Raw genomic sequence first — 26,233 nt, 5'->3', positions numbered from 1 at the left:
CAGTCATTCCTCAGCTTTCCTCTTGCGATAAGCTGCCCGAGCTACTTGTTTCGATTCGCGTCGCTGTTTCCTCTGTTCGGCAGTCTCTGAAGCCACTTTTACACGCCCCTCGACTGGATGTTCCTGCAGGAAGGAAGGAAGGAAGGCCTCAGACGTTGCTGGCACATACCCACTACGGGGGAGTGGCCAAGATACAGGCAGTTAATTACTGGATACAGGAAAGTTTCGACGGGAAAAGGAGTGGTAATAGTATGTAGTCTGATAGATTGGAAGAGGGAAAGAAAGGGGTCCAGGTAACTTGGAGATCGAAGACGGGACAATTGCTTAATGTGCATAATCGTATACAATGCCTGTAATGTTCCAATGTCGTACTGACTGAGAGAGGGAAAAAGAAATTAGAATGGGAGTCGCTGCGTTTCTTGAAGAAAATTTTGCACAGCAGAGCGCACACTCCTGTCGCTTCGTCCAAGCAAAGAAGCGCCAATGGAAAGAACAACCGCGGAAGACACAGGCAAGCCCAGTTGATGAAATGGAATTTGCAAAAGACGCTTCCTCAAATGAGAAAAGCGGCGGCAGAACAGCCGGAAGTGATCTATTGTCTCAGGTTCGGCACAAAAAGGGCACAGTGGGGAAGCTGCCAGGCCAGATCTGTGAAGGTAGAAATTTAGAAGGGGAACCCGGCAACGCAAGCTCGTGAAAGAGACCTCTAGTCTGCGTGAGCGCCAGTCTTTGCTACTCCAAGGATGCAGAAGATGCTGATATTCGGGAGATGATGTAAGAGCCGAGGCAGCAAATTCCTGAAATATTGTGTAGCTGCGAAACCTCACCGCAGCTGTATATGCACATGATGGCAGGACAGCAACAATTGGGCCGCAGAGAGAAGTTCTTGCTGAAGAATCTGCAACCTCATTTAAGTGAAAGTCCGTATGACCTGGTACCCAAAGCAACCTTACCGAATTTAGATGGAGCAGAATCAGGAACTTAAAGAGGCGTAATGGCTGAGAGTCAGTGGGTGAGGATAAGGAAGAGCAAATGGACAGAGAGTCTGTCATAACCACGACCTGGGAAACGGTAGATTCTAATTTTCGTAAAACTAAGATTATTGCTAATAATTCAGCCAGAAAAATTGGAGTGAAGTCAGGAAGACGGAGAGAAAAAGACCAATCCAGTGAAGGTGAAAAAATTCCCACACCTGCCTTTTCGCGATCCTGCGAGGCATCGGTAGCAATAAGAACATGAGAGGGAAAGGACCTTAGGTGGTCCTGCAATAGACTCTGAAGAAGCGGGAAGGGCTGCAGCTTTGTATTCGATGGGAAAATGTCATCGAATTCAATCTGGACAGATGAGGAGTTGTTATATATTTGGCGGACATTGTGAAATGAATATTTATGCGATCAAGGAGGGACTGCACGTGACATATCTGCGGGGTATGAAATCGAGACCAGGCAGCACTAAGAAAGGCGGAAGGTTGACTAAGAAATATTATACTGGAAGCGTGAAGAGGTGAGTCGCACAATTTTAAAAATGTTTGAACTGTTAAAAGGCGAAACCTAGCTGATAACGAAGGCATTCGCGCCTCAAGGTGCAGAACAGCATTGGCGACGTATTTTGGAAGCCCCAGACAAAGGCGCAATGCCTCACGCTCCAAAAGCACAAGAGGGCGAAGTTTATAGGCAGGAGCTCCTGAGAATAAAACACACCCGAACTTCAAAATTGGGCGGACGTGCATTTTATAAATCATCAGAAGCGTATGCCTTCTCATGCCTGACCTAGCACTACAAAGCCTGCGCAGGATGCCAATGACCCGAACTCCTTTTGCAGAAACTTGCTCAATGTGTGGCCACCAGGAGAGAGTAGAGTCGTATATTACACAGAGATACTTCACCGTCTGAACTTGAAGTATTATGTTATTTCTATAGACCAGGCAGATATTTACAGGAACAGAAACTGGAAATACTAACAATGCGCATTTCTTCACATTAAGGGACAGATGAATTCTTCCTAGCAAGTTGTCAAGAACATTGAGGTAATTTTGCAGGGTTCGATAAAGAGTGAATGTCACCTGCTGATGCAAAAAATGCAATATCGTCGGCGTACACATAAGTTTTCACATTTTTAATGCATGGAATTGAGCTTAGAAAAATGTTAAAAAGAACAGGTGAGAGAACTGATCCTTGCGGAACACCTCTTGTCTGTGGAAATCTCCTTGAGGAAACACCATTTTGGCAGCAGTAAAATTCTCTATTTTCCAAAAAAACAAATCCAGGCTACAAAATAGCTTGGGAAGTTGAGTTCCTGTAATCTTAGTAATAGAGTCGAGTGCTCCACGCTGCCGTATGCTTTACTGACATCCAAGGTGACACGCGCAGCAAACTTTTTTCTATTGTGAGCTAATTTAATAACGACTCTCAAGGTCAGTATGAGCACACCAAATTGAACAACCCGGCCTGAAACCAATTTGACATGGATTCAATACAGCATTTTCTGAAATGAATGACATGACACGGCTGAGAAGGACCCTTTCCACCAATTTCACTACGTTCGATGTTAACGAAATAGGGCGTATATTGTCTAAAGTTAAGCCCTCCCCTTGCTTTTTAAGCAATGGAACTATTTCAGCAATACGCCACTCATGCGGTATCCAAGGACCTTTAATAGAATGGTTAATTAGAGCCAACAGGTCTGCAGGAGATTCATTGAACAAAATTTTGATCATAGATGAAGTGACCTTATCGGGGCCAGGAGCCGCTGGGGATAAGCGCAGAACAATTTGCGACAGCTCAGGCATAGAGACCTCAGTGAAATCACTTGAGGTACATGTGAATATAGTAGGAGAAGGTAAAGCAGATGTAAAGCGAAGCTCTAGGCCACACGCAATATCCTCTAAGGCCTTTGCGATGTCAGCAGAGGATTGAACGAGGGATTCAATGTTGGCAGCCGGAGGAATCACCTTGTTGCGCCTCATGAAATTAAACAAAGCTCGTTTATTTCATGATTGGGAAAGGAAATCATAATGATTTGTATTATACTCCTCCTTTGCACTTGCACGGGCGACAGTGCGCTTAAATGTTGCTGCAACATACTTATAATCCAGCCAATTTTTTGGGCATTGATTGATGAGAAGTTTCTTCCAAGCTGCTTTCCGTCGTCTGTATGCACGCGTGCACTCAGCATTCCACCAATTGTTCGCGATTGCACCCTTTGTTCTCTTAACCAAAAATTCAGACTTTTGCCTTGCATGGTCCAGTACTGAACATAGATGTGCAGCCTTTCTTTGGCACTTGTCGGAACACAAGAGTCTGAAGTGATTTGGAGGGCTGATTTTAGCGTGTCTTTAAAGCAATTGTAATTTATTACCCTGCACTGATGTCGCTGAGGAAGAGTTAATTTACACGCAAACTTGAAACTAACCGGTAGATGATCACTGTTTGTTGCACAGTCAACAGGCGCCCAAGACATAACAGAGACTCCTGGGGAGGAAAAAGTTAAATCCAAGGCAGAGCGGCATTGACTGCGAACAAACGTAGGCAATCCGGAATTGTAGCAGATCAAGTTGTTGCCAGAAGCCCAATCAAATAGTCGAGAACCAAAGCTGTCTGTATTAAACCCCCAAGTCACATGTTGCGAATTGAAGTCGCCAAGTAATAGAACCTGAGATCGGCTACTAGACATGAGTGAGTCAAGGGGCCGAGTGTCACACACACCAGACGGGAAATATGCGTTAGCTACCGTAAAGGGCTGTTGACCTGGGACACTGAGGTCAACCGCAAGGATTTCACATTCATTGTCCGCATATTGAAAAGAAATGCATGCCCTGTGGCAAAACTTTGTAGATATGAGCACTAACAACCCTCCCCCTCGTGATGACCGGTCAAGCCGGAACGGATGGTAATCCTTGAGATGATAATTGAAATTTGGAGTTAGCCATGTTTCCTGTAAAGCAACTAAATCTGGTAGAAGCTGATTGCATAGGCAATTTAAATCTATTGAAGCTGAGAATATTGATCGACAATTCCACTGGAGTACACTTAAGAGCCCTATCTTGGCGGAAGTGCTGCAGCCGCGACTGCCTTATCTAGAATACTGGTCTTAGCGTTTTGACATGCGTTACTTTTCTTTGTCTTTGACTGGGGGCAAGATGGACCTGCAATATTCAGAGGAGACCCACTTCGTTTCTGGGCGCGGAGATCAGACTCCATATCCATACAATCCATAGAGGATGCGTCCATAACGCTATTCGAAGGAGAGGCCTGAGAGGTCTTTTGTTGCTCACATTGTTTTTGGCCCTGTGGAGCGGAATCGATTACTACAGAAGGAGGGGTAGCTTCCGAAGCCAAAGAAGACAAGAGCGGAGCGGTGGACGCCTGCAGAAGATTGGTCATCTGAGCAGCTATGACCTGCGAAGTGCACGTGGACACGGTTTCCATAATGCGATCCATTGCATTTGCCACAGCTTTCTCAACTGCCGCTGTAATAGCCTGGGACCAACTAGAATCCATTATGGGTGGGCATTTGGCGGCCACACTAGAGTAGGCTGAGGCTCTCTCCTTGACTGCGGGAAAAGCCTCTCTCCGCGTTTCGCGTGCAACTGCGCTTGTCTATAAGCTCGAGCACCTGGTGCGACACTCCTGCAATCTTGCTAGAGTTACTCCAAGGCTTCATCATTTGCCTCTTCTTTTTTTCTCTTCATCTGTTTCCACATCTCGTTTAGCAAGGTTATACTGTCTTCACTGTTCTGCTTTGGCTTGCTGCCTTGGCTTGCTGCCTTGCTGTATCCACTGGATCGGCAGAATCAGATTGGCGATCTCCTTTTTTGTGTTGCTGTTCAGCTCGCCATGCATGTCATTTGGCTTCAGAATCTGTCGACGGCCCGGCTTTATCCATGATTTACCGTTTGCTAAGACTTCACCCTTCACCTCTTCTTTCTGGTGTCTGCATGTGCATGCAACCACGTTTCTCGCGCCTTATCTTCACAACCTCTTTTCGCTTGGCTGCTGCTGGTGCGACACTCCTGCAATCTTGCTAGAGTTACTCCAAGGCTTCAGGATCACGCATCATGGTTTTTTTTGCTAGGGGCCCATCTAGTGCTAGGGAAATAAAATAATAGGTCTCATCACTAGGATGCATATACTGTTGTGCCCCGTTAATATCGGCGACTTGACTTATCGTCAGTTTTTCTGGGCAGTAAACTTTTTCAATGTATTTACGCCTCGTTAATATGGAATCTCGCTGTCCAAACAATGAACACTGGGGGAAATGCAGAGAGCCCATCGGGGGCCCATGTATTTTTGTTGCGTTAATAGGCACAGTGACAAAAACAAAATCTCGACTGCCCAAGCCAGAGCTTTCTTTCCGTGTATTTTGAATGAAGTACACCAGCACAGCAGGAGCCAGTGCAGAAGTGTATAAATGCTCGAGTGGTAGCCTTTCTCTTTTTGTAGTTTCATCTTTTGCAGTTCCAAGGTGCCCGGGCAAGGACTTTGAAAAAAAAAAACTCCCTCTGTGGCTCACGCTACGTTCAAAGCTAAATTCATCAGCTTTCAGGCGACTGAGTTCAGATGTGTACTAGCTGTTTATGGAATGTGGATAGTCTTAGTTGGGCTCATGTCATTGCACTGAGCGATACTATCACATGTGTCATGGACCACATTACTTTAAAGATGTTAATGTTATAACAGTAAAGTTTATTTCCACCAGAAACGAATTAATGGAGGGGGTAAGAGAAAAAGCGGTAATCCGCTTGACGAAGTTCTCACCTGTACAGATGGCAGTGACAGGGGATGAAAAACTCTTACACAATTATACTTAGATTGCTGTTGTGCTGTTTGAATGGTGGGGTCACGTGTTGGCAATGTTTCTTGCTTCCGTTATAAGTTAGCCCGTGTATGCCCCCAGTTCCATATTAATGAGGACAACTTTCTCTCGGTTAGAACTGCTCAAGTGCTAGCCTGCACTGCAGTCATCGAGGCATTGTTGCAGTCATACAGGGCATGATTACCCTTAATCTCATATAGGCTGCTAATTTATACTCGCTAAAACTAGTTGCATTAAAGGGGCGCTGAAACGACAGTTTTAACTCTGTTGCTGCTTTTCTTCCTCTCACTTTCTTCCTTTTTACGCAGTTTCATCACATTCACTGCTACTTTATTATTGGTCGGTCTTCTCACATAAACAATGAGAGGGTAACCGCTACCACATAGGTGAAGCGGAGTAATGCGTTCAGACCACTATCATGTTAAAAGTGGCACGAGAGCTTCATGGACAAGTGCCAATGTCTAAAGAAAGCATTGCAGCACCACTTTAAATTCCAGTTACTCTTGAAATGCAATCACACTGTTTTATTGTTAGAGCTACGGTAATGGTTTAGACAATTTGGTTCTTGATGTAAACACGTTGAAAGACGCCTTCTACCATAGCTGAAAAACAGCCATCCATCAAATGAGCTGCTGAAAGGTCTGTCCAGCCTGTCCGTCTGTCTGGCCTGTGAATAGCGCTTGCTGGCCCAGTCGTGACTGGCTGGGCTATTTCACTGTTGTTGCGCTCGCTTTCTTGGTACTTTTTTTGTTGTGGAGCAATCTTAAAGTGTCCTTACCAGTTGGCAGATATAGAGCTCAGTCCGTATGATATTAGTGCGCCACCTTTCATTGCGAAGAAAAAAAAACGTTTCATGGCATTTGGGTAAGGCCACCCTTGCTCTTTGTTCCCCAATACACAGAGCCACAATATGCACAAAACAAACCAGCTAGCTAGCGTGGGGCACTAATATTTTTTAGTTCATATTAATGCTCTATGTGCTCTCGTTGTCAGTTGTTTGTTCTTACCCTAAGTAGTTATTCTGGCTTGTGTGAACTTGCACTTGCAGGACTTGCTTCCAGCAGGCAGCTTTTGTGTCTGTGTTAATTGTTACACTGTGTGAATTTTGTGTTAAATGCCAGGTGGTCAGCATTAGCTGTGCTCTTCTTTGTACCTGGTGTTTCAGTGCACTACTGTTGAGATTTGGTTTCTACATTTTGTGAGGCTCTCTGTATTACAATCCACTGTGGCATTTTTTTCTCAGTGTATTTCTCAAGCACACTAGTGAAAGAACGTCCTTCATCTTGTCCTTCAACTTTATATTGCCAGCACTTTGCTCTATTACCAGCACTTCGTCATTCCAGAAACAATGTTTTGTTAGGTCGGTGACATTGCCCGCCTAGCGTTGAAACCTAGCATCTTGCCTAGCATCTTGAAATCTTGAAACCAGATGTGCAGTATGCTTGAAGCAGATATATATATATATATATATATATATATATATATATATATATATATATATATATATATATATATATATATATATATATATATATATACATACACAGAATAGACCGCTTATAACTTAAGTTGTGGGAGTTCCGAATATCCGCGCTATAAGCGGTACCGCGTTATAACCAAAACATCGTGTTTTTAAGCTCTCAGGCATGCCAAACGGGCTACCTACCTTTAAAACACAATTTATTGCACATTTCACACACGCACACACACACAAAACAATTGCAACTGAGCATCAAGAGTGTTTGCATCGAAAGTGCATTACGAGCGGAAGAATGCGGTGATTTTCGTCTGGCGGTGTTTTTTAACTGCAGTTCGAACGATTTCGTCCTCAACAAGACTTAAATACTGAAGCGCTTTGTCGCTCAAACTGTTTTTTGCGCAGTACATTTTCACTTTGCTCAGGTATTCGAGCGCGTCCTTGCATGGCACATCTGGCATTGGGTCGACATCGTCCTCCCCGTCCGATTCATCATCGGTCGCAAGCTCCACGCCACTGCGCACCGCTGCGACAATCGCATCATCCGTGCTCGCTTCCTCGCAGACAACCAGCTCATTTTCATCAGCACTGACGTAGTCTTCGAAAGTGTCTGTTGCGGAAACGATGTTTCCCTCAACGAGGCCGGACCACACGTCGTCAGTGCTGACTGCCTCATCGACGACGTCGCTCTCCTCATCAGCTCCAACTTCGGCGTTACGTACGAAGCCAGCCTTCCGAAAGCACTTGCTTACTGTTTGAGCTTTCACTTGCCACCACGAAGCAACAATCATGTCAATTGCACCCCTTAAATGCACCTTAAGGGGCTGCTGCTGCTGCATGTTCAGCAGAACTCTCTCACAAATTCTTTTCTTGTAGAGTGCCTTAACAGTGGCGATGACGCCCTGGTCACGGGGCTGACTTTTGGCGGTAGTATTCGCTGGCAAAAATTTCAAATTGACAGCAGTCAACCTGGGCTGGATGTTATGAGCTGTGCAGTTATCAAGGATGAGCACAACCCGCCGCTTCTCTGCCACCATATCCTCATCAAATTTGCAAAGCCAGCTCGTAAAAAGCTCTTGCGTCATCCACGCTTTCTTGTTCGCTTTATACGTTACTGGCAGGTACTCACGCTTTTTGAAACAACGCGGCCTCGCCGATATGCCAATGACGAACAGGCGACGCTTATCGGTGCCGTCCATATTAGCGCAAAACAAAACAGTCACACGCTCCTTTGAAGACTTGCGGCCCAAGCAGGGTTCGCCTTTCAGCGCGAGAGTACGGTTGGGCAGCAGGTTATAAAATAAGCCTGCTTCGTCGGCATTATAAATGTCTCTGTCCGTATACGTCGAGAGAATGGTTCCTAAATTTAAGCGGAGCCAGACTGCGATGGTCTCGTCGTTCACCTCTCCGCTTTCACCGCACACAGCTTTGCAGCTGATGCCATGGCGGTCCTTGAAGCGCTGTATCCATCCGTTAAGGGGGTTGAAGTCATTGTGGCCTAAAAGAGCACCCAGGCACCTAGCTTTTTGCTGGAGCATCGGGCCACTTACCGGTATGCTCTGAGCCCTAACTTCTTTAAACCATCTGAAGAGCGCTGCGTCCACGTCCTCGTACTTAAATGCACGAATTTTCTTCCGCGACAGCGAACTAGAATCTTGCCGCACCTTGTCTCGATTTTTAAAGATCGTCGACACAGTTGTGTCCGATATGCCGTACTTTGCAGCCACCGCTGCCTTCTTCAGCCCGCTCTCAATGTCCTTGATAACGCATTCCTTCGTTTCAAGCGGTAATGCTTTCCGCTTCTTCACGACGCTTGAAGACGCCGACGACATGGCAGCAGAAGCAGAGAGCACGACAAGCACGCACTGAACGCAACAAAGAAACTGTTGGAAAAAAAAAAAACGACAGCAGCGCGACTGCTTCTACCCCACACTCTGTTCAGCGCACGCCCGGATTGGGCGCTGCCAGCATGACGTACGCGCCTCCCCTTCCTTCGGACTCTTCGAGGCCGCCGGGTCCGCCTGCTCTTCTCCCTCTCTCTCGCTCTTCTCTTTTCGTCGCGCGCGTCCCGCGGTGTGTCTGCCGCGCGGGCTGCACCCTTCGCCTGCCAAAAACCGCGCTTTAACCGGTATTCTGGTTTTCGCGCCCGCGTATTAAGCGGTCTGCCTATATATTGAGTTCTATGGCAGGAATACCGGTGGTCAGAAAAACCCGCGTTATAACCGGTTCCGCTCTAAAAGCGGTTACGCTATAAGTGGTCTCCACTGTATATATATATTGTGATGTGATATATTAGGCTGTAATGTTAAGATGCCAGCTAACTGACATTTTGTGTATGGCTGGCTTGGAAAGCTTCCTGTTCGGTTATTCAGCATTGAGATGAATACACTGCATTGTTTGAAAATGTGAAATGGTTTACTCTTTGCCGGAGAAAATTGTTTGCGGTTCCTGACCTTAATCCATCTCACTGTAAGCTTCCTTGTCTGCTTTACAGCACAGCTGATTATAGTGGGTCAATCACCAGTGCACTCCTAGGGGCATAGGCAAGCACTACCTCAAGTTTATTTGAACAAAAGATGAAGGGTCAGCTGCCAAGTCCAATGTTGCCTATTTTTACGCAGTTGTTGCAGGGATTAACTGCTGCAGAATACCGAGGGGTGGTGAAAATCCAAAGGGCAAAATATTGGGACGGGGATTTTGAGGCAGTGCAGCATGTGGCATGCTTGTTTGCAGCTTGAATCAGCTTGCGTAAAAGACGAATGGGAATTTCAGCAGCACCCATCAGTGAACCCTGGCTGCTGCACATAAAATGTTTGTGAGATCAGAAAAGAGCTGAACGATTGTGGTGAAGTAGGTAAGCTTCATAGAGACTCCATCTGAGATGAGTCTCCAAATGCTTTGGGGCCACATGGAAAAAGGGGAGAGGTGAGGCAGGGTCATTAGGCATCGACTATTGCTCCACTTCATTAGCCACAAAGCTGATGAGGGTGCAGAAACAAGAGATGTGGCAGTAGTGTTGATACTTCTGCCAGTGAGGCCTTTAGCATTAGTTCCATTTCAAGTGCTGCAGGCTGGTTTCTGGTGGGGCATGGTGCAGATTGTAGGGCATGGGTGGACCATGTGGATATTTTGTCCGCACAGAGCGTATGTTCCTGTGCGTGTGAGAGTGTGATGGCATATAAAGACACAGCGCTTAGAGGGTGGATGACAGTAAAGCTGGCTGGTCCAGGTGTGTTTAAGTGAGGTGCGTGATGTTGGCGCTGAGATTTCATCGGCACCATCTTGTCATTGCCACATTATGGTCTTGCAGACATCATTGTGTAGTTATCAATTGCAGGGAGCTTAGCTGAGGAGTCTTTTCATTCACGCATTCTTTTCATTGACTCCACTAGTGAGATGGGTTTGTTCATGTCCTGCTCCCTTGCTGTTTGGCTGTCCTCTTATGATCGATTACTAATATGGTTCGGTGTGGTACTGAGGCATTGGCATGGCAACTTTGCTTGCACAGACAGGTGACTGTGGGGCTGAAAATTCCTGCTTCCTGTCCTTGGGACGCAGCTTCCTCATTTCCACATCAAAGCTGCTGATTGCTTGTCATGGTTGCCTACTGCAGAGTGCTTTGCGATTGCCTCGAATGAATGTGCACTGCTCATCCCTGTGGTCCCCACTGCTGACCTGTTGCTTGTTTTGACCTCACTGCAGAGGGAGTACCACTTTGAGAAGAAGCTGCTCAAGAAAGGCCTGATGATCAAGAACATGGGCGAGGACGGGGCCTGCCTCTTCAGGGCAGTCGGTCAGTGCCCATTTCTCAGTCCACAGTGCTTCTTTGCCGACATAGTGTGACCTTGCTGACCTGCCCATGATGTCTTTTGGAATTTGTGGTGGTTTTTTCAAGCACCAGCCTGCATTCTTGACCGTTTTTTTATTACTGTGTTAGCTTTAGGAGGGTCTGTGCAAGTGGAAATGGTGACTGCTGTCTGTCAGTAGACAATGGAAAGCAGGTTGCCCACAACCTGGCGGCCAGGTTGCTGCCACCTTTCCCCTGTGACAGTTAGCAGCATGCCACCTGGAGGTGGCATACTGAGGTGTCTGATGTTGCGACCTTTCTTGTGTTAACCTCGGATGTAACGAAAATTAGTATGCCACCTCGGATATAACAGACTTTCATGTGTTACCTTGGATATAATGAACCTTAGTATGCCACCTTGGATATAACAAACCTTCTTGTGTTACCTCCGATGTAAAAAACCGAAGTATGTCATCTCAGATATGAGGAACTTTCGTGTCTGGATATCGGAATAACAAACCTAAGTGTACCACCATAGATATAACGAACTTTAGTGTGTCAGCCTCAGATATAATGAACGCTTGGCTGCTAACGCATTTAGATGATCCACCGAGGATTATGAGAAAAGTTTTTTTTGTTCTTTTTTTCAATCAAAGCCTGAAATGTAGTGGGGGCACATTGGCTTTTGCACAGAGCACTTTATGTGAAAATTTAAGGTGGGGATTTCCAACTAGCTGAGAAGTCCGTTGTCTGGCGGCAGAGCAGGTTTTAAAACGCTGCAGCGTCATTGTTATCGGAGATGCAAAGCAACCGTGTGACACGCTGTAGGAGCTGTGATGTGGAGATGTGTTGGCGGCCCAGAGGGAGGCCTTTTTGCAGGATGTTATACGGAGGTTCAGTGTTCGGCAGCAGCATTGATATGCTGAAGGTTAGCAGTGGCACACTGAGCCCGTCTGTCAGCAGCCTAGCATACATTGTAGGCAGGAGCTGTAAGGATCCAGGCTTGCTATCAAACGTAACATTTGAAAGTAAATAGCGGTGCAAATCGCAAACCAGGCATGAAGAGAGACAAAAGACAGGACAGGCACTGTACTCCAGGTAACTTTATTTTTGTTGGCAAGCCAAGAGGGAAACGGCACACTGCACAAATGGTGGTCTAGCAGTGGGAAACCACATCTGTACCACCTATAAGAAACAGCTAGTGCCCTGTCTTTGGATCGGAGATTTTGCCTCCACCTTATTTAACCTAACAGACACCTTTTGCCAATGAAATGAGATAACAGAGATACCAAAGTGTCACAATAAAATTGAAGCCCTAGTCTTTTTATAAAGAAAAGACCTCGAACAATCCATGTGCAAGAGTGCCCCTGGTTCTGCTTAGAATTCTCATTTGTCCTTGTTTTAATAAAATACGACTTGCCGCTCGCGTTTGAGCTGGACGTCGTGCAGCTGTTGACAGTTGCACATATGTGGAATTGTGGCCACCATCCTTGCGCTTAACCCTTAATGGAGAGCAGAAGCTGGCAGTCATATTTGCCTTGTGACTAGTCGAGCTCGTCTTGTGTTTTGTGGCACTCTTTGTCCAGTTTACAGTGAGTAGGGTTCTTCCAAAGGAGTATTTTGTTTAGAGAACAGATAGCGGAACGTGTACTGAAATGACCATTTCGGTGCAAACTGTTGAAGAAAAATGCCCGTCAGGGGGTCAACACCCTTCGTGAATGTAGCGTTGACTACCACTGCACAGTTTGTCTTAATGTGAGAAGGCAGCCATTTGTGCGACATGATTTCATGGCTCACTGGGTGTCACATGTGCCGCTGTTTGTGTCTCAAAACTCAACGTGGTGCGCACCGAAGTGTGGGCGGAGGATGAGCACGGTGATTATGTAACCATTGTGGATTGGACGAGAGTGTGGCCATTTCCGTGTTTTGGCTGTGCAGCGGACCAGGTGTACGGGGACCAGGAAATGCACAAGGCAGTGCGCAAGCTCTGCATGGACTACATGGTGCGTGTGCCTTCTCACGTCCTCTCGTGCAGTGGGAATGGGACAGATAACTGGTGTGTGGTGTACCGCGCGTGCATCAGTGCGAGATGCGTGCGTTGTGTACCCTCACATGTTGCCGCTGTCTGGAAAAGAAAAGTGTTTAGAATGTGAACAGCAGCGTGGCTGTATGGGGAACTGCCCATATGCATCCATTTTGACACTAGGCTACTGTGGGTGGTGAGGAAATGTGTGTTTGTGGTCTGAGGTGTGTGTTAGTGGGGGAAGCAGCGGACATATTGGCAGGAAAAGGTGGGTTCTGGATTATTTCATTATTATTAATTGAGGAATTTTTTGAACCATAATTAATGGCGGCACTTTAATCTCTGGGAGAGGGCTTCAGAACACTTGGAAAGGTAAATTACACGCAAGTGTGTAATTAAAAGCTAGAGTGAGGAATAATGTATAGCTGCGGACAGAAGTAAACGAAGTACGCTATTCCGTTTTAAGTGTAATAATGTTTTCCCTATCGGAAATAAAAAAACATTGTCTGAGAGCAAGCGCAGTAATATCCACTAACAGCATGCACATATGATCGCTGACAATTTCAATTAGTAAACACATGAAAAAGTGATTAAGGGCAACAGTGTGCTCCATGTACTTATGTGTGCACCTGTACATACCCATACCTGCAGTTTGGACATGCCCAGTCTACAGTGTACAATAGAAAGCATGATTGATAGAAAGAAGACCTTGTCCTTGTTGACAGTGGGGAAGAAAATGTGGTAAGAGATTTTGTTTTTATGCAAGTGCTGACTGTTCATTGTTCTTTGTTTTAAGCAAGATCTGTTGGTAGGTAGCTTGGATTTTTTTTTCTGTAATTATTGAATGTGTGGCGCTGGCAGAGAGAGTGGCCTTAGGTGAGAAAGGCACACAACTGCGGTGCTTGCGCTGTTCAATATTTTTCCATTTGGACTGGCCTTTGTTTGAGGGGCTCTTTGCATACCGGTTCAGATTGCCTGTGTACCAGTGTTGCTGCCAGCTCTCGCACTCTTTGTGACCGGGTGCCACTCTCCTCATGTCATCTCTGTTTCCTTTGCAGGCCAAGAACTCGGACTACTACTCGCAGTACGTGACCGAGGACTTTGACAAGTACCTGGAGCGCAAGCGCTGTGACCACATTCACGGCAACCACATTGAGATGCAGGCCCTGTCGGAGATGTTCAACCGGCCCATCGAGGTGTACCACTACAGCGCGGAGCCCATCAACATTTTCCACGGGGGCCAGCAGACGGACAACGAGCCGCCCATCCGGCTGAGCTACCACCGCAACGTGCACTACAACTCCATCGTGGACCCGTACAAGGCGACCGTGGGCGTGGGGCTGGGGTTGCCCGCCTTCAAGCCCGGCCTGGCCGACAAGGCCCTGGTCAAGGAGGCCCTGCGCGCCTCGGAGGAGCTGCAGCTGGAGCAGGCCATGCTGGAGGACAAGCTGCGCGCCACCGACTGGGAGGCCACCAGCGAGGCTCTCGAGGAGCAGGTGGCCCGCGAGTCCTACCTGCACTGGCTGCGCGAGAACGAGATGCGCTCCCGCAAGAAGGTGAGGGAGGCACCAGTTCAGAACGATGAGGAGGGGGTGCCAGTGACGACACCTAGTGGCAAGGAGCACAACTGTTGTTCCACACTGCACATTCCAGTTTGGGACCCGCCACGGTGGCTCAGTGGTTATGGCACTCGGCTGCTGACCCGAAAGACGCGGGTTTGATCCCGGCCGCGGTGGTCGAATTTCGATGGAGGCGAAATTCTAGAGGCCCGTGTACTGTGCGATGTCAGTGCACGTTAAAGAACCCCAGGTGGTTGAAATTTCCGGCGCCCTTCACTACGGTGTCTCTCAAATTTCCGGCGCCCTTCACTACGGTGTCTCTCATAGTCTGAGTTGCTTTGGGACGTTAAACACCCATAAACATTCCTGTTTAGCTTGGTGTGTAAGTGCCTAGTAGTGACAGCGGGCACAAAGGTGTGACGAGTGCCTTTCTGACCACCAGGTGTTGTCACCGGGCACCTGACAGTGAAACTCCTTGATCTAGTAAAGTAATACCACTCTTTTTTCCCTGCACCCATGGCATGCTGCACATGACCTACTTTTTCTGCCCATGCCTGTGGGGCAATAGAGCATAGTGAATGGGTGCACTTGTTTAAGGCAGTCTTTCGTTGCAAACTTGTACTGTGTATTGATAGGGGTTGACGTTTTTAAACTGAAAAAAAAAAAACACAACAAACATAATCATGTGCTAAATTTATTTTTCGAAATTCGGTCCATACCGAAAAAGGTCAATGTCGTTCAAATGTACACAACAGCTTGCTGGCTGTTGTACAAGTTACAATTGTCCATAAGGGAGAACTAACAAAGTGCAGAAGCTGGGGCATGGCAGCACAATGGGATTGTTGGACTTAGTGCAGTTTTTACATATTGAGGCTATGCTCTAGTACTTTACAAACGCCGGGTGGTGGCCAAGAAGCTCCACTACCTCGTCAAGCTTCGCCTACCAGCATATTGCTTTCTGCATACAGACTTCCATCACCTTATCAGAGGCGTTACTGGGCGAAAGGGCAACTCTGGGGGATTTTAAAACATCTTCATTTGACAATCTAATTATATCCCTTGAACCCCTCTCCCTCAGTTGTCCAGAAACAATTTTCAAATGATGACCAAATCATTTATGAAAAACCAAAAAAAGTGGGAAACAAGGTGGGAAACAATTTCATGTGCACGTTGAATGGCTAAACTGGTGACTGCCAGTGACAACTTTAGTCATTTATTTCGTGTCTGAAGTTATCGCTCGCAGTGACTGAAAAGAAGCTCTAAATTTTTCTTTCAGCAAATGCAGAGCGAGCATCGACCATTGCCACTGATGACGTCATACATGCAAGATTGCTCGTATATATTGCCTTGATTGAGGCCACGAAACTTGACATTTTAAAATTTATTTGTGCCGAAACAAAACATCGCCGGACTGCAAAATTTGGCACATAAGAGATGTTTCAATAGAATGCGTGGGTGTCAAAAAGCCCTGGAATTGCCCTTTAAGGAGTTTTCATTTGCTCAGCATAAAAGGACACTGACAATATTTGTAACTGTAGCAAGCCACCGTCAACTGAAACCCATGCAAGCGTCATGAAAAAGTATCATGCATTCAGATCCGGATACATTGAACTCTGAAGTAGTTATAGCATCATGCATGTAAAATGTATTTTTATAACAAACTACACATTATACATATTGCATATTGCATTATACACATTATGCATATTGGAAACCAATGTGCCCCCCCTTATGTAATGCCTTCGGGCCTTTAAGGGATCAATAAATGAAATGAAATGAAATGAAATGGAATGCCGAGCGTCCACCATTGGTCACCATATGCCTGCAATCGGTCACCAAACGCGCACCAATGCGCAGCTGTGCCGGCTCCAGGTAGATTCTGGACAACGCTGCCTGTCCGTACTTAAGTGGAACCCGTGAAACGTAGGAGCGGGAGCAGCCTAAAATCTGCGCCGTCGGCCAGCCTCGCTGCAGCAGCACTCCTATTTGGCAGCCGCATACCACGTGATCAAATACGTGCGAGCAGCTCTAGACTTACAGCACTGGCTTCGGGAGAAGGCTGTGCCTTTGCTGCTGCCCATTTGCTTTCCGGTGCTTCATCCTGCATGATGACGACGAAGTAGCGGGAGGAGTGCAATGAGCGGCCGCAAGAACTGCCTCCTCCTGCAGTCCAGCTTTGGCCAGCCTCGAGTGGTGGTGGCAAAAGCTTCCTGCCACCGAACACTACAGCAGTGCTACAGCCAGATGATCGAGGCATCTTCTGTGTGCTCTAGCTAATCTACCGGAAGGGCGTGGTTGTGCGGGTTTTACTGAAACTATGGGTTAATGACAAGCTTAAGACGCGTGTCTGGAGACGCAGCCCGGAACTGCTTCCATCATGCTGGACTGTGCATGAGGGTGCAGAAGCTGCGAGTGGAGCGCGCACAGTGCAAGATGACAGTGACATTGCCACGCTGTGGGAATAACTCGCCCACGTTCCAAATGCTGTGCCAGCTAAGACTGAGGAGTGCTAAATTCAAGACGAAGGGACAACACCACATAGGAACACCACGAGACACGAGCGCTCGTGTCTCGTGGTGTTCCTATGTGGTGCGCTCGTGTCTCGTGGTGTTCCTATGTGGTGTTGTCCCTTTGTCTTGAATTTAGCGCTACACAGTCTCAGTATGCACAACTAACTAGCCCCCTGCAAAGCTTTGCTGTGCCAACAGAAGTTGCCTTCGAGGTTGCTTTAACGTTTTACAATGACATAGCTATGACAGCGAGCCCATTGGACTCTGAAACAGTTTCCGGTGTGCTGGCTTCTGGCGCCACCGAGGAGACCGAGAAGCTGCCACCGGAAGATCGTTCTCATCAAATGCTTCAAGAAATCCTTTCTGCTAGCGATGTGCTGCGACAATACTGCTTGGGAATACAAGGGAAGTGGACTGGAATTCGTTGAAATGATGTCGCATGTTGAAAATGTGGTTTTCTTTGATGAAGCTAAATACAATGTTTAGGCAAAAATCACTGCCTACTGCACATAGGCGTACATTTCCTGCCAATAAATTACTTGCAGAGTACATTATTCATGGTGAGTAGCACAAGTTTTCTTTCAGCAGCGCGTTTTCACTCTACTGGTCACATCCTCATGTATGTGTAACAAATTTGGTACTGAAGTTTGTTATAAGCGGGTTCGGGTATAGTGAATTATTCCATATATCGAACAAATTGCATTGAATCATACTGTTCATTATAAACGAGTTTGACTTTTCTGAATTCCGCAGCAGTTCAGCAGCACTTCCATCACTGCCGTAGTCATGCGGATTACGGGATTGAAGGCCCTCTGGCTCCTTGTGGATTTCGGCTTTGGTCACTTTTTCTCTCTTTGCAATCCAAATCTTCATCCATGCGAAGAATTTGCAGCTTCTGTGGCATGGTCTGTAACTGCGGGAGAGAGAGTAGTGATGTATTAGTGCGTCAGCACTAATCCGATGGGTACCGACCCCAAACAGAATCGTCCGTTGTCGGTTCCGTTTGTTGTTCGCAGCTGGCCTAGCATGAACACTCCGTCCCACTGCACTGCCCGCTTATCGTCGTCTCCTATGTGGCACTAATCTGGTGGTTCTGACCCGAGCAAAATCATCTCTTGCATGTCCGCATCTGGTCTAGCGCGAGCACTCCGTCCCGCGGCAGTGCCCGCTCATCATCATCTTCTACATAGCAGAAATCCGTTCTTTTGCACTGATTTGAATGTAGTAAACATTCTCTGTAGTAGTTCTATTCTGATATGAAGGCGACTAGACAAAGGCCTCGCTCTACTCATGAGTCTTCTGCCGTCAGTTGTGTGCTTATCCTGTTGGTGGATTATGGTTGTACTTGCTATTGTCTGTTCTAGGTCACATGTTGTGATCCTTAGATGGTGGGGGTAAATGTTTTTCTGCTTATTCGTGGCTGACCTGATCGTTCAAATTGCTGACCCTTCCCCGTGATCGTGACCGCAACAGTGCGCAAACCAACCACGCAGGCCATGCTGTTGAGAAGAGGAAGAAGACAAGAGTAACGGTGGCTAGTAACGAAATATGCTGAGGAGTGGACTTTGTCCTGCTCACCAGCAGGGCTACAAACGATTATTCACCCTTGCTAGAGCAGGGGAGGCACTCCGTGGCTGGACGGGATGAGCTCGTAGGGCATGTTCCTGTAAGGCTGTGAAACATCCGCACACAATGACTTCCAAGGCCAAAGTTGAAAAACCTGTCTCCGTTGTGCCTGCAACAGTCACGCCATCTGTGGTGCTAGTGCTGCTGCAGCGCAGGCCCTTAATAGTTAGGGCAACTGTACTCCGTTTCATACATAGCAGGCAGTGCTGAGGAAGTAGTGCATCCACGAAACAATATTACTCCACCACGTATCATTCGTCTTTCTCAAAGCCTCTGTGAGGGTTTGTAAACAAAGAGCGGTATAAAACAATGTGGTAGCACTGAAAATTGCGGTCCAAGCTGTGAGACGTTCAATACTTTGACCCTCTGGATAAAATTTTCACTGCGTGGACTTTTTTATAGGTGCTGATGGAGTAAGGGTGATTCTCCCTGCTAGCCGTGTATCAGGCCGCTAAAGTCACTCATAGTTCTCGAAGTCTGAGTTGGAGGACGAAAATGTGGCAAGAGGTAAAACAAAGTCCAGGAGAGTGATATCTTAAGATCTGTTGCAACGAAATATGCTTCTGTTCACTTTAGTTGTAGGGTGAACTACTTTTTGGGCACGGACTTGGCTTGCACAAACAGGTGCACTAGCTTTGGTGGCGTTGCCTGCTATGTATGAAACTGAGTATAGGGAGGATGCACCATCAAAAGGAAGCTGAACCTAAGGGGACAGTGCCTCGCATGAATCCCCACAATCTGCAGGTGCTGCCCAATGCATGTTGTCATTTAGGGACCTCTGTGACTACTGTTTTTGTTCCTCTTCGTAATGTCGCTGGCAGGAGGGTCCAAGTGACTGTTGACGTGGCAGTGTGACACTGGCAAGGGTTGCATCTTGTACCCTTCTCAGTTCTGTCAAAAGCGGATGCCCAGTCGATAAGTGGCCTTGGCTCTTGCTGACCATGTGTCCTGTATTGGTGATCTTAGGAAGGCGGCCTGAGCGGCTGCTTTTTCCTCTCATATTTGCCCTAGTGTGTCATCAAGCTGTGCAATTTCTGACGCAGAATATCCTCCTGTCTCACCCCATTGCTTAGTACTGCGCCACCCACTCAGGAGTCCCTCTTTCTCTTCCCCACTTTTGTTCACAGACCCGGTCGGCCACTGCCACGTCGAGCTCCAGCCTCTCTCCTTTGGTGGACGGGGCAGGCAACAACACTGCCAACAGCGCAGCTGCATGTGGAGGAGGGGCATCTGCCTCCCCACGAGGAGGCCGGGCATCGCCACGGTCCCGAGCGAGCCCCCGCACACCCCCACATGGTGCTGGGGCGCAGTCACCACCGCACCAGTGCGACAGTGGCAGCGTGCACGCTGCCACAGACAACAAGGGTGAGCTTTGCTTGGCCGACACTGACTGCAACAGAAACGCAAGCAGCCTGATCTCCCCCCAGCTTGAGGTCTTACTCCCGGATCCTAGTGTTGGGCACAAGAAAGAAGATATAACAGGCACTCTGTCAGTCGATGTGAATGAAGCCAAAGTGGCTGGTGACCTCTCAGAGCTGTAGCACTTACTCTCGAATAGGCAGTTCCTGTGCACATGGGACTTGGTGGCAGAGAACACACATGCATCTCATTTTCAAATGTGAGGACATCATTAAGTCACTGTCACTCTCTGCACAAACATTCTCAAAAGAACATGGGTTATGGAAACATGGTAAAAAAACAAAGGTAGTCTGGCACACACGTACAACATAGAGGCACGGAAATGGAGCGGGGCACTGATGGTTGTCAACGGTACTTGTCCTTCTCCCCTTTAGATAACCTGCCCATTATTTTATGGAGGATCATAAAAGGAGAGATTGCAGCATGCCTCGGTCAGACCAACAAAAGCGACGTGATGTCTTCCTGTGATGGATTTATCAATTGCACTATTTATCACTTGCGCACTGATCTAGAATGCCATCTCAGGGTCTTGAGCAGCTCAGTGGTTCACCACCCTTCACTGCTGTCTTTGCCAGTAGGTTCCCCTAGATGCACCTGCTCTTGCATTGCATCTGTAGAACACTTGCTGAGCAGTATCCCTGTTTTCATTGGTTCCAAAATTTTGCTCACACGACAAAACTTTTTTGTCACATTGTCACATATGAATAAAATTGTATGCAATAAAAAATATCCTACAGAGTTGTGCAGTTTATTTCTGATTTTGGGGGGAACTGAAGCTTCAAGGGCTCGCTGCTAAAGCTCTCACTAATCTTTGCACAGCAAAGGCACCATTGTGACAAAAGTGAAGTGTCAAATTTCCGGATACAAATTTCACAATGTTTAGGTTGCAATAAAAAGTGACCTTCAGAAAGTCTGCACTCTTTATGTGGTCACCATATGTGATGAGCACAACTGTAATCAGACATGCGATGTGAGCCGGCAAGTACCACTTGAGGGAATCATCTGGGAAGGGCTTCACCCTTTCAGTTATAATTAAGGTTTTTTTCAGTTTAGCACTGAAAACATGGATTTGGATTAAACTGACTTGTGCGATAAATTTTCAATAGGGGTGATACCAAATATATATTTGGGTTTAGTATCATGATTAGATTATGTCCATCCACAGTTCTGTAAAAAAATTTCTCATTGTAATGCTGCTTTGCTTTGTGCAACTCTTTGCATTGCCTTATGAGCAGTTTCTCCTCCTGAGCTGTCTTGCTTTTAGTGCCAGGGTTGCTGAAGGGAGCATTAGCAGAAACAAGCCTGTGCCTTGAAAGCATGGAGTAGTTAGAATGCAGTAAAACCTCTGATTTCATGTCATCGGGGCCATCAAAAATATTCGAATTAACCGGGTTTTCGAATTGACTGAGCACAGCTAAAAAACAGGGTCCAGGCAAAAAATTTGTTGCAGGGAACGCATTAGCTTTGTCAGATTAACTTTGCGATTACCATATATTGCCGCATAAAAGTATACCCCCCTCCCACTAACTGGTAGCCCTTGCTAGCCAGAAAAAAAGCTGACTCCAAATAAAAATTGGCTCATGCCCCCCACCCGCTTTGCGCGCAACTCAAAGCAATAAACATGTAATGATGGGTTCTTAAGTACAGCAATTTGAATCCAACAGAGAGCAAAAGCAAGCGAAAAAATTGCTGTGGCCTAGCTCTGTTAGGCCAGGATATACGTAGCGAAAGCGTGGTGACTTCTGGATGGGAAGAGTTAATATATGAAACCTGTACAATCACTAGATGCACCTTTATTCATGATTAAACCTTGAGCAGTCGTGGCAGCGTCTTGTGCCTCAAACGCCAAAGGCCCTGGTTTGATTCCCAGCCTCGACACAGGTTTCTTTTTATTCAGTGGGCGTGCGGGGGGGTTTCATGCCAGATGGTGCGGTGAGCGCATGGCGTCCGCCCAGCTGTGGCAGTTGCTAGGCAGCGGCTCAAGGTCTGCCTCTCTGCCTCCTCAGAGCACCGCCACAGCGAAATCGCAAGTTCGTGGCCAGTATAGCTTTCGCTATAAAAACGATGCTTCACCTTGCCTTGCACACGTGCGTGCGGCTCAACTGGCTCCTGGCAAAAGGTCGCTTTGTTTCGTATTCCGGTGCCACGCATGCCCCTGAGCTAGTTAAAGTTTGCTCTCGTGCTACCTACTGCTCATCTAAGGGAGCAACTACGAACACAAACGAACTGGGAACAGCACACAATTGGAATTTTCTGTAGTGGATTTACATACGAATTAACGACTTTTAGTGCGAAAGCACTGCAACTGCACCCACACGGGAATCTGGCGTCAGGGTGAAGTGAAGCTTCGTGCACCTCACCCACCTTGGCGATGAAGTGATTAGGGCACAAAGTGAGGGAAATAAGCATCTGGCAACAAGAGCCTGAAGCAGTGCTGATAGTGAGGGACTAGGAAGACAATGGGTAGCCCGTCAGCAATTGACATCAGGCGGAGCTCATGTCACCGATACGTGAATTGAGATGCAGTGCCAAGATCCCTCTGCCGTTCGCACTCTAAGGACCTTGCTTGCTTGCAAAAGTGTGCCTTCGATCTCGAAAACTGTGTGCCCACACACTTTGCCAATCGGAACTCCAGGTAGTCAAAATTTCAGGGACCTTTCACTAAGGCGTCCCTCATAGCTCGAGTCACTTTGGGACGTTAAACCCGAATAAACCATAAACCAACCAGTGTTCAGGACGCTCCCAGCTTTTATCTCCTGCTCCTGGGCCGAGCTCCAGGATTCTAGCGAGGAAGGATATCAGATGCCAGCGTGAAAACCCAGAGTTGGTTCGACATGCTCGCCGTACCGAGCAGCAAAACGACAGCGCCAAGCATTACGACTAGTCATTCATTGTGAATAACATTGTGCCAAGCCCAGGAGAGCCTGCAAATCAGAGGCGAAAGCATTAGTGTGGAAAGTTCAGGTTAACCAGCAAAAGGAAAGTTGGAAGAGTCGGCCACTGGCATGCGCTGACATGGCGGCTCCCCATGCAGGCTTCAGCCCCAAGGCTGGCAGCTCTGGCCTGTCGGTGGTCCCGGACAGCGAAGATAATGCGCAGCAGCAGCAGCCGCAGCCACAACCTTCCGGTCTCTCGAACCCGCCATCCCAGGAAGAAGGCTTCTCCCTGGTTGAGACCGCCTCCTTCCTCAACCACCTGCCCCCGTCCATGTTTGGTGAGCAGCAGCACTCATGAGAGGGTGCCTCTTTCATGACAGTGCATCCATTTTAATGCGAAAGCATTTCTTGTCTCATGAGTGGCGTGTACAGGACCTATCATTTTAGTGTGTCCGCACGAAAATGACCATTCGAAAAAAAATTCGCCGGCATTGCGATACGAACCCAGGCCCTTTGTGTGCCAGGCGGGCACGCAACGTATACGCCACGAAGGGTCTTTGGTTCAGACATGTTAGAGGGGCATGAAATGAATGCGTTGTGCTGTGTAGGATGGTAAAGTGTGTTGGGGATGTGTACTGATGTTCAAATGCAAACACTTTCATATTTCTTCAATGCAGCAGACTGCAGGGCTCTCCACTTGTTTTTTTTTTTGGGGGGGGGGGGGGGGGGGGGGGTCGTTGTGACAATCATTGGTAAATTGGGAGGCTGTTATTGTCAGGGAATTCGTAGATCTCTGGGAAGACAGACATGAACCTAAGTCAATCCAGTATATACCGAACTCGAAGGGGATCCCGAAATAGTTCAATATATTGATAATCCCATGTATGAAACATGGCAAAAAGCCTATTTCTATACCTTGCATACAACAAATTTATAAAGGTAATCATATATTTGCAGCAATCTTAGGCTTGAGTCGGCCAAAGAAGGGTGCCGACTTTTTGGAAATGGTTACTGTTCAGTGAACTATTCACGGCAACAGTCGTACGATAGCAAAATGCTCGGCATATAATCAGCCATTCATAAATTATGAAAAAGCATTTGACTCAGTCGAAACTTCAGTGATCATGTGGGCACTGCATAACGGGAGTTTAAGAAAGCAATGAAATTCCTGTAAGGAAGTGTGTTAGGCATGGAGACAGTCTCTCCACTACTATTCCCCACTTGTTCTATAGAGACATTCAGAGAACAGGATTGGATAGATTAGCGGATCAATAAGGTTGATGAGTAGTCCGTGTACTATGCAATGTCAGTGCACGTTAAAAGAACCCCAGGTGATTGAAATTAGCCGGAGCCCTTCACTACGGTGTCCCTCATAGCTTGAGTCGCTTTGGGACGTTAAGACCCATAAACCTAAACCATAGTAATCTCTAATTTATTGATGGCATTGCCTTGCTAAGTAACTTGGGGGATGAATTGTAGAGCATGACTGAAGACTTCAACAGGCAAAGCAGAAAGGTGGCTCTAAGAATTAATATGAAGAAAACTTGTGTGATGTTCAGTAGTCTTGGAAGGGAACAGCCGATTACAATAGGCAGTAAAGTTTTGGAAGCGGTAAGAGAATACGTCTACATAGGGCAGGCTGAGACCACAGATACGCACCATGCGATAACACGGAGATTAAGAATGGGTGGAGTGCATTTGGCAGGTACTATCGGACCATGAATGACACTTCACCAGTATCATTTAAGAGGAAAGTGTATAACAGCTGTTTCTTACCAGTACTCACCTTTGGGTCAGAAATGTGGAGGCTAAGGAAAAGGGTTGAGCTTATATTGAGGACAATAGAGAAAGCTATGGAAAGTAAGATGAAAGATGTAACATAAGAGGCAAGAATAGAGCAGAACAAGCCAGGGAATAGACGTGAGTTAATGGCATCCCAGTTAAATTCAAGAAGAAAAAAATGGGCATGGGGAGAGTGTGTAATGCGAAGGCCAAATAACCGGTGGTTGTCGAGGGCAGTGGAGTGGATTCCAAGAGAAGGCAAGCATAGCAGGGAGCGGCAAGAAATCAGATGGGTGGATAAGATCAGGACGCTCTCAGGGATAAGGTGGCTACAGCCGGAACAGAACGCATAAGAAGAAAAGAAAAATGGCAAGAGTGTGGCGTAAAACACCGTAAGCCCCACGTAACCTGCAAAAAAGGAGTTGTGTATGAGTTCCCGCTCACTTGCGGGAAGGTTTACGTTGGGCAAACTGGACGCTGCCTCAACCAGCGCCTTCTGGAGCACAAAAATTCTTTAAAGAAGACAGGCTCCCATCTCCCGGACCATTGCCAAGAATGCACTAAGACGACTAAGGTCGCCTGTTTTCCCCGATTATCTGACTGTAGAGTATTGTTGAGAAGCCGCGATCAGATTGAACGGGAACTGGTGGAAGCCTATTACATCAGAAAAAAAGGAGATAACTGCATCAGTGATTCGTCTGTAATGCTTCGCCGATCTGAAACGGTTTTCTTAGATAAATTTCTGTAATCGCCTCTTTTCGATTTCTTTTGGTGTTTTCTGTTACCCACGTGCTTGTGATTCGCACAGTGGCGCTTGGGTAGGCGAAAGTATATTAACGGTCTACGTCAAATAAAGCCTGTTGATAGTAAGCGCTCGTCCCTGTCTACTTCTATGTCCGTGTGTTTTTGTTGCGCCCCTGTGTCCACCTGAAAAGAACAGGGTTCATTGCATTTTAGTGGCAGTGAACCTTCGCTCATTCTCTTTTGAAGACGGTGGCTTGCCGTCCTCACTTTAAATAAGCATTAACAAATGTTCACCACGTGCTTGGCTGCTAATTTTGGGATGCTAGTTTTCACGTCGGTTCACGTGGAAGGACTGAAGTTTCGGGGGTGCTGAAATTCATGCGTTGCTTTTTGACAACTGTGCGGATGCAGACTGGAAATTCCCTAAACTTTTGGATGGTATTGAAAGCAGTGAGTTTGACTTGATCCACAACCTGAGGATTAGCACTCGAACTATGAGCCTGGCACTTCAGGCACAGCTTGAGTTCCAGCTTGGAATTCTGAAAGCTTGCAAGGAAAGAATCGTCAGTGTGGTGTGTTCTGCTGTTTACATCAGCTACAAATTCTACCGAAAAGC

General features: G+C 46.9%; 1 protein-coding gene across 1 annotated transcript in view; it reads left to right on the top strand.

Annotated features, from left to right (window-relative positions):
* The window catches only part of LOC144106555 (OTU domain-containing protein 5-B-like), a 37,007-nt gene that overhangs the window by 5,167 nt on the left and 5,607 nt on the right, over positions 1 to 26,233 (top strand). The window contains exons 2-6 of the mRNA XM_077639401.1: positions 10,994 to 11,084; positions 13,017 to 13,081; positions 14,160 to 14,657; positions 19,924 to 20,161; positions 23,250 to 23,429. Coding sequence (XP_077495527.1) covers positions 10,994 to 11,084; positions 13,017 to 13,081; positions 14,160 to 14,657; positions 19,924 to 20,161; positions 23,250 to 23,429 — 1,072 coding nt within the window. The remainder of the gene's footprint in view (positions 1 to 10,993; positions 11,085 to 13,016; positions 13,082 to 14,159; positions 14,658 to 19,923; positions 20,162 to 23,249; positions 23,430 to 26,233) is intronic.

The sequence above is a fragment of the Amblyomma americanum genome, chromosome 10, assembly GCF_052857255.1.
Source record: "Amblyomma americanum isolate KBUSLIRL-KWMA chromosome 10, ASM5285725v1, whole genome shotgun sequence".
NCBI classification, from domain to species: Eukaryota; Metazoa; Arthropoda; class Arachnida; order Ixodida; family Ixodidae; genus Amblyomma; species Amblyomma americanum.
This window is presented reverse-complemented; position numbering and strand designations above follow the sequence as displayed.